This window comes from Triticum dicoccoides, chromosome 4A, assembly GCF_002162155.2.
Source record: "Triticum dicoccoides isolate Atlit2015 ecotype Zavitan chromosome 4A, WEW_v2.0, whole genome shotgun sequence".
In the NCBI taxonomy this organism is placed as follows: Eukaryota; Viridiplantae; Streptophyta; class Magnoliopsida; order Poales; family Poaceae; genus Triticum; species Triticum dicoccoides.
In genome coordinates, this window is record NC_041386.1 from 485,807,829 (window position 1) to 485,816,388 (window position 8,560).

At 43.4% G+C, this 8,560-nt stretch overlaps 1 protein-coding gene across 1 annotated transcript; it reads right to left on the reverse strand.

Moving 5' to 3' along the window:
* Nucleotides 1–1,364: 1,364 nt before the first annotated feature.
* Nucleotides 1,365–8,255, reverse strand: LOC119283570 (5'-3' exoribonuclease 3-like). The gene is made up of 13 exons (XM_037563053.1): nt 8,091–8,255; nt 4,127–4,237; nt 3,970–4,038; nt 3,842–3,904; nt 3,637–3,732; nt 3,471–3,566; nt 3,295–3,365; nt 2,835–2,911; nt 2,706–2,746; nt 2,508–2,582; nt 2,307–2,428; nt 1,914–1,989; nt 1,365–1,832 (listed from the first exon to the last, which is right to left on the reverse strand). The coding sequence occupies exons 1-13, from the start codon at nt 8,253–8,255 to the stop codon at nt 1,365–1,367; spliced, it is 1,530 nt and encodes a 509-aa protein (XP_037418950.1).
* Nucleotides 8,256–8,560: the final 305 nt, after the last annotated feature.

Sequence of the window (8,560 nt, forward strand, 5' to 3'; positions counted from 1 at the left end):
AATCTCTCCCTTCTCTTTCACCCTTTCCTCTCACTTCTCCATGTCTCCCCCGCCCAAGAAAAATGAATCCGAGAGAAGGAACAGGATAGAAAGACACTTGTTTTCCTCTATGATATGAGCTGGAGAAACGAAATGGAGTCCCCTGGAGCTGATATAACCCTTGTTGATATAGGTCCCTTTTAACCCATCCAGGGTAAAGATTGGGAAGAAACTGACATAATAACCAGCAAATAAATGGTCATGAAAAGGCAGTTTCCAAAATGAAAACGCGTTGATTACTCCTATTCCCCTAATTCCGTCTAATCCCTCAGCCACTGATTCTTCTTTCCTCTACCAACGGCACTCCAGAAAACAAAATCACTTCTATCCCAAACATAAGAAATCACTTCCAAAACAAAAGAACTCACACTGGAAGGCATTTAAAGGTGTTGGTTGCATCGGTTGCATCACAAGTCCAGTGCATCAGATATTTCCCTTCCTCTCATGCCATGTTAGTTTCTTCGACCAGATTTTTTCTAGTTGTCTATTCGGCATAACAAAAAAAATGTCTTCTTCTATGACTATTATTCACAACAAATTATAATGATGAAAATGACATGTAAATGATGATGTGCAAGACGATTCGTGAATGTCAGTAATGTGTGACAGGTACTGGTTGCTACTTTCCAAGATGAATACATTATCGGTTAGGCAGTGTTGATGTATCTTGGGTTGTTTACAAAGTTAGATTTTAAACAACATCGTATAGGCGAACTGAGCATAGCTCATAAGATTTTATTGTAGGCTTTCCGACAATGTTCATTTAGTAGAAAAGGTTTTTCTTAGCTATGAGGCGTCTATGTTGACTTCGTCAATCTCAACATGTATGCCAACTCAGTATCTGCAAAACTGTTTCTCGCCCTTCTATAAAAATATGCCCAGAGGTGCTTGCCCCTGGTCTCTTTTTTTAGTATCTGGAAAGCGTTCACAGAAATAGAGTATGCATGCATAACATGTATGTGAGCATGTGCAACTATGCTGTGTTCAGAAGATGAAGAAAAACGCCGTATAATGCTCATGTCCACACCTTTCTGGTAGCAAAACAAACAAGGGCGAGAAATTTGCAATGCGCCATAAAACGTGTTCCCGTCAGTACGAGCAACTTAACATACACATCGAGTAGTAAATGGCTTTGACGGCCAAACGCTGATGCTTCCAAGTTGGCTGCCCGGTGAATGAAATACGGTGATCTTCTACTACGCACGGGGCTGCCCGGTAACACACAAAATGCATCAGTTCATCAAACTCTCAACAAACGCTCATGTTTCATGCAAAATACTGTAGAGACCAACGACGAAGACGGAGCTGTTCCACCAGTTGTACTTCTACCACGCACGCGGCTGCCCGCTCCCACCACGGCCGCCGCCTCTCGCCCACGTCCCCACCGGCCGCCACGCGGTCTGCTGCTGCTTCTGCGCCGCGCCGCCCCTTCCTGCCCAACCGCCTCCCGGTCGGAAGCTGTACGCGCCACCGTCATCGAACCGGCCGCCTTGGAAACCTCTCCCGTAGCTGCCGTTCATCCGCTGCAGCGTCTGGGCGCCACCGGCGGCGTACCCTCCCCCCGGCCCGAAGCCGCTCGTCCCGATCTGCTGGGTCTCGGTGGTGGCGGCGCCAACGCCTCCTCTACCCCGCCCCATCCACCCCGTTCCGGCATTCTTCACCTCTTCCCTCGGCTGCATCGCCGGCGAGCTCCGCTTCCACAGGGTCTCTGGCCTGCAGGTGACCGTCGGCGGCCTTGGCCCCGGGTACGTGTGCCACATGGGTCTCGTCCGAATGTCACTTTCAGTAACAGTCTGCATAACATTCAGAGATCGAATGAAGCTCCAGATTAATTTATCGAAATCATCTAGTACAACTTCATACGAGCAACCTACCTTGTCAGGTACGATGACATTGTCGAGCAGTCTTGAGACTGGCTTCACTGCCTCAGGATTGAAGAACATTGCCGATCTGAAACATCACAAGATATACTATAAATCAGCATGAGACGGCCTAGACACCCCCAATGCATGAACATAGTAGTCTCAGGAAGAAAAAAACTTGCATTGTTTGATCATGTGTGATGTCTGGGAGATCTCTTATCGGCGAGCGAAAAAAGCCATTGCTTGGAGCATCCTCATCTTGGGATAACCATCCTGTGATTTCACTATTATGATGGAAAAGTGAAGGAAAGTCCGGGATCAGTTCAGATTGCTCTGAAATTCTGAGCAGAACAGAAAATTCGGTATCTGCCTATCAGGTTTTCATATCTCCAGATTTCCATGTACCTGGTGGATATCAGAAGCTTCTTCTCGGATATTGGCCCAAATGCTGCATTATTTGCCAGAGAGTTTGAGTTCCTCAGTAAGATCTTCTCTTGCCGGATAGTGTTCCTCCTCATTTCATGCAACTGATGTCCAAACAAGATAAGAAACCATATTTGTGACTTCAGATTTATGGAATGCTAGTTTTTAGTTGAGAATACATACTGCGAGATCTTTCTCTACTGTTTTGGTTGCTGAAAGCAGCAGCTTCACATCTATAAATGGCAACTTTGCAACACCCTGAAATAGGAAACTAGCATCAGTCCTTTTTTGCTATAGCACCAAATAGGTGCACTTGATCAGTTTGCGTTGAAATTATCAGTTGAACCAGTTCATCTTATTGCACATGAACAAAAGGCTTACTTGCCACAAGAATCGTTTTCCATGAGTATCAATCGCCAGATCTGGTGACAAGTGAATTGCATGCCACATCAGTAGACAAACAGTCTGATGATACTATTGAGTATTAACTACAGGATAACAAATATATACCTGATGGGTAGAACATTTGTATCGTGGACTCTTCACAGCCCATTAATTCACTGTAGCATTTTGGAAGGGCACATGAGCTGCAAAAAAAAACTGATTAATTCTCAGGAAATGAAAATAAATAATATTCATGAACAAACATGCCTTTCTGGTGGCAACACTGCCATTAGCTGATCAAATGGTCGTAGTGGTTTGTCTACGGTGAAAGATATCTTGAACTGTGACAGGCGTTTCACATCTGATGCAAAAGGAGCATAATAGAATGGATAGTACCTGCAAAAAAAAGCATTGTAATATCAAACACTTGTCTATCTATTGGAACTATCAGAACTTCACAAGTCACTAGTGTGAGAATATGATTAAATTAACTGGCTGTTGGGACCAGTGTCGTTATAATAATTCATAACAATGATATTACAGTATGTGAGGAAATACATAGACAAAAAAATATGCTTCGTCCTACCAACTCCATGATGGTACGTCAGAAAAATAGTATCGGAGCACCCAACACAATCCTTCCAAGTACTTCTGGACCTAAATCAGCAAAAACAACATATTAAGCAATCTAAAATGTTATAACCCTGCCAAACCGCATGAGTATGAGACTATTTGCTGGAAAAAGAGGGAAAAAATCAGAACCATTTCTGTCTGCAGCCTCCCAATTTCATTAGAGGTTTCAGCACCAAATTTCTCCTTGTAGAACCGGGACTTCCATCCTGGCGATCCCAGCCTTATCTGTAGTATATATGTCAAAATTTGCACATAGAAGAGATGTCTTAACAATAGGCGACACCAAGTCACTAACCCTGTCATGTTTAGAGGATCCATTTTTGAAAAGATCTTGCTTACTACGCAGATTATCCTTCAGATTTCTTTTCAGCTCTAAGGTATTCTCAGTAACCTGACAGAAAGATACACAATCAGAATTGCAGAAAATATACATATAGGAAATCAACAAGGATGTTCAAGCATTTCTTAATATGTAGCAGAAATAAACAAAATGCCCATACATCACGCTTGTCATCAGTGCAAGCCGAGATACTCTCTTGTTCAAGGCCCTCTGCACTTTCTTCCTGCACACATGAGCCAATTTAGATCTCTGTGCATGTACATTTCATCGACCCTGACAAATCCTTACCACAATGTCATAGTTTCTTTCATCACATTCATCTTCTGCAGCTTGACGCTGTATCTTGCAAAGCAACTTCTGCAATTAACCAAGTAACCAACACATCAACGGATGCTAATTAGGGTTTAGGAGTGCATGCATACTTTTGACAAGGATGAGAAAATACCTCTCTCAGTTCAAATCTCTTGAGAAATATTTTCTCTTCATGCAATGACAGCTCATGAAGGAACTTCTCCAACCTTGAGACTTTCACATAGGCAGCATGCTTATCTTTGATCTGTTTCCAGACGTAGCTACTAAATAACATTAGAATAACTCAATGGATAATCATCAATGAAAACGAGGCTTAGATTTTTATTTTTGAAGTAAACTCTATTTTAAATCGTGCATCCTAAGCTCCCGATTTTTGAAAGGGAAAAATATATTTTAAACCTTGAATTCGTAGAATTTCGGCGAAATGAACCCCCGTGTCGAAATCCCGGTCGACTGCACCCTGAACTATGCGATTCCGGTCTAAAACGAACCCTCGAGTCGTCTGGGGCATAAAACGCTGACGTGGCAAGATGTCAACTGGGATTCTTTAGACTGGTGGGCCGGGGAGCAGCAGTGTTGACCGGGCGACCCGTCCTTCCTGCTGGACCGGCACATTTGAATTTTTTTCTACTACATTGCTAAAAAAAGGCGCATGCAAGATAATTCGAACTCGCGACCTCCTCTTTCAAAGCAAATATATGATAAATATTTTTGGAAACAGATGAATATATGCATCGAAGAATTTTTGAAAATATGCAGTGAACATTTTTGTAATATATGTTGAACAATTTTCGAATAAACATTGAAATTTGTGTGATATACACTGAGCAAATTTCTAGTATACGATGAACATTTTTATAAATGAGTGATTTTTTCTTAAATATACCGTGAACATTTCCTTAATATACACAATGAACTTTGTATAAATACAGGAAAAAAGAAACAAAAGAAAAAAGGAAAGATAGAAAGAAATAGAAAAGGAAAGAAAAATAATCTATGAACTTTTTTTTTCGTGGACGTTTTCCAATACGTGAACTTTTTTTAATGCATGAACTCTTTTTCAATATTACAGTTTTTAAAAAAAATCCATGATTTTTTTCCAAATCCGTGGACATTTCTTTTGAAAATCCGTGAACTTCTTTTTAAAATTGTTGAACTTTTTCTAAATCTTTCAAACGTTTTTTTCAAAATTCTTGAACCTTTTTTCTTTTGAAATTCTGGTTGACAAGGTTTTTTTTCGTTTGCTCTTTCCTGCTAAGATGGCCACCGGTTTGTATATAGTTTAAAATAATTCGAGCATTCAAAAAATAAAAAAGGGGGATTTAAAAACAATATGCAAATTTGGAAAAAAAGAAACTGATAAATAAAAAGAAAAAGGAAAGGAAAGAAAAGAATAAGGGAATAAAAGAAAGAATTAATAAAGAAGAAAAAGGGAGCAAGTGAACACAACGTGTGTTGTGCCCCTGGTGGTTGTTACGTCGATCGAAGAACACCAGCACTGGGTCACGTGTTCGAGCCAAACTGTTCGCTTACTATTTTTTAACGAAAAAAAATTAAGCGGGCCGGCCCAGCAGGGTGCAGCGCCCTTTGCGGATTTTTGTTTCTTAATGAAAAAAATTAAAGTGGGCCGGCCTAGCGGGGAGCAGGTGTGCGCCCTCTGTGAATTTTTAGCGAAATCACTAATTGAGGAGGTACTCGTTGCAAAGATCACTTTCACCTTTTCAGGTTGTGGCGCGCTGCATGTGCGCCACTTGTCGCAACTTGGGAGTTTTCTCTTTTTTCGTAGATTCGTTTATTCAAAACTTTTTATCTCTTAAACCGTGAGTCCAAATTTAGAACCGATTTCACCGTTGGATTCCCCGCATCGAGATTTTCAAAACTAAATCACATGTTGAAAAATTGAGGAGGTATTCATTGCAAAGATCACTCCCACCTTTTCAGGTTATGACAAGTGGCGCGCTGCATCTACGCCACTTGTCACAACCTGGGAGTTTTTCCTTTTTCCGTAGATTCGTTTATTCAAAATGTTTTATCTCTTAAATCGTGCGTCCAAATTTAGAATCGTTTTCACCGTTGATTCCTCACGTCGAGATTTTTAAAACTAGATCCCATGTTGGAAAATTTTGACAAACTTTTTTCAAAAAAATGAACGAAAAAATGTCGAAAAAACCGAACCGAGAGAACATTTTTTTCTTTTCTGAAAGAGGCATGCCCGTGCCTCTCGTGAAATCACAACTGTGCCTCTCACGAAAGCAAAACCGTGTCTCTCGCGGAAAGAGAAAAAGAAGAGAAAACGCGTTTTTTCGTTTTCGAGGAGGCACGGCCGTGCTTCTCATGAAAGCACAACCATGCCTCTCGCGGAAGCAAAACCGTGCCCCTCGTGAAAGAGAAAAAAAATAGAAAACGCGTTTTTTTTCTGTTTTCAAGAGGCTCGGGCGTGCCTCTCGCGAAAACACAACCGTGCCTCTCGCGGAAGCAAAACCGTGCCCCTCACAGAAGGAAAAAATAGAAAATGCATTTTTTTCCGTTTTCGAGAGGCACGGTCGTGACTCTCGCGAAAGCTCAACCATGTCTCACGCGGAAGCAAAACCGTGCCTCTCGCGGAAGGAAAAATAGAGAACGCGTCTTTTTTCATTTCCGAGAGACACGGCCATGACTCTCGTGAAAGCAAAACCGTGACTCTCAAGGAACAAAAAGAAAAAGAAAATGTGTTTTTTCACGCAAAAAAATCAAATTTTTTAGATCCAAAAGCTAAGGAAGACCCGCGGAAAACCAAACGTCAAAAAAATTCAGAAAAACCAAAGCCGAAAACGCGTGCGGAAAAATAAAAAAATCCAAAGGGAGCGCCTACAGCGCGACACGTGGCGGGTGCCTGAGAGCGCGTCAAGTGGCACTGATCATTGTGAGGCTCCTGAAAAAGCGCTCATCAACTAGTTGCTCCCAATTTTTGTTTCTTAACAAAAAATAATAAAGCAGGCCGGCCCAGCGGGGAGCAAGCATGCGCCCTCTGCGAAATGCTGCCAATCTCGGCCATCCAAATGACCCTAAGATTCGATTTAGACCGGGATTACATAGTTCAGGGTGCAATTGATCGGAATTTCGATTTGGGGGTTCGTTTCGCTGAACCTCTACGAGTTCAGGGTTTAAAATGGACTTTTTCCTTTTTGAAAAGGAAATCCTTCGCGCCTACACACCAGCCGAATCTTCGGTCGGTTGCACGGCGTCACTCGGTTCAGTTTTCTATCCACGTGAGCATCTGGGTCCACCCACAACTTATTTCTTCATCTTATCTCTTCACCATGCAGTACAACCATTCATTCCCCTCACGTCTCTATCCTGCCAATCCCCATCTCCATAGCCATGGGCACGGCACATCAATCTCCGCCGGCGAGAGGCTTCGGCCATGGTGCTCGTGCAGCTGCTACCTCCCCACGGCTGCAACGCTCACGCAGCTCCTTCATCTCCCACGGATTAGGGGGTTAATGTGGCGGGCGGTGCTGCAACTCGAGGGCGGCGGCGGCCATGGTTTGTTTTGTGACAGGCGATGCGCCGTGGTAGCAGCTGCAACGGTGTTGCAGCCAGCAGTAGCTCGTGATGGAGAGGACGACCCCCAGTGCTACAAACGGCTAGTTTTTTTTTGCTGGAACCAACCGGGGCGTAAAGCTGCAACCAGAAACTGCCGGCGGTCGAGAGAACGACCTCCCGAGCTGCAACCGGCAATTTTTTTTTGCTAGAACCGGCCGGCAAAAAGCTGCATCCACGCACGGCCAGTGCTGGAACCAGACGACCATTCGAGTCGTTTTGCTGCATCGACTTTTTGTTTTGCTACAACCGCCAAATTTTTTTGCTGGATCCGTTGAGTTTTTCTTTTTGTGTCGGTAGCATGCACGGCCAGTGCTGGAACCAGACGACCATTCGAGTCGTTTTGCTGCATCGACTTTTTGTTTTGCTACAACCGCCAAATTTTTTTGCTGGATCCGTTGAGTTTTTCTTTTTGTGTCGGTAGCGATGCATTTTTGCTGGAACTGGTGTTGATTTTTGCTGGGATTGTCTTTGTATTTTGCTATCACCTTACAAACACATTTTTTGTTACTGACTTTTTTGTGGTGTTTCATGGCGGAGCTGCAACCAGCAGGAGGACGGTGATGGAACAGCGACATCGTGCTACAACCCGACTTGGCGAAATGCTGGAACTGGCTTGGCTTCGAGCTACAACCGCCCATCACGGAGCTGCAGTCGGCTCGGGGGAGGTGGTACGCCATGTGCGGGGGATGCGTGCTCTGCCCCAGCTGCATCTACTGCGTTGGCATGCTTTGCTTGAACGCCGATGCCGTGGTGAGACGGCGACACAAGGCTGTTGCTCGCGTGCGCAACTATTTGAGCAGAGTCGAGTGGGTCATGGCGTTTTATCCAGCCATTTACCAAGTGTTAAGAGAGGTAGAAAACGATTCAAGATATCAATGGCAGGGGTAGCCTAATCCTATCACTACTAGGAAAAACCTTATACACAGAATCTTACTAGAAGCGCGGTTTAAAATAAGACACTACTGCTACTTAGCAGTAGCGC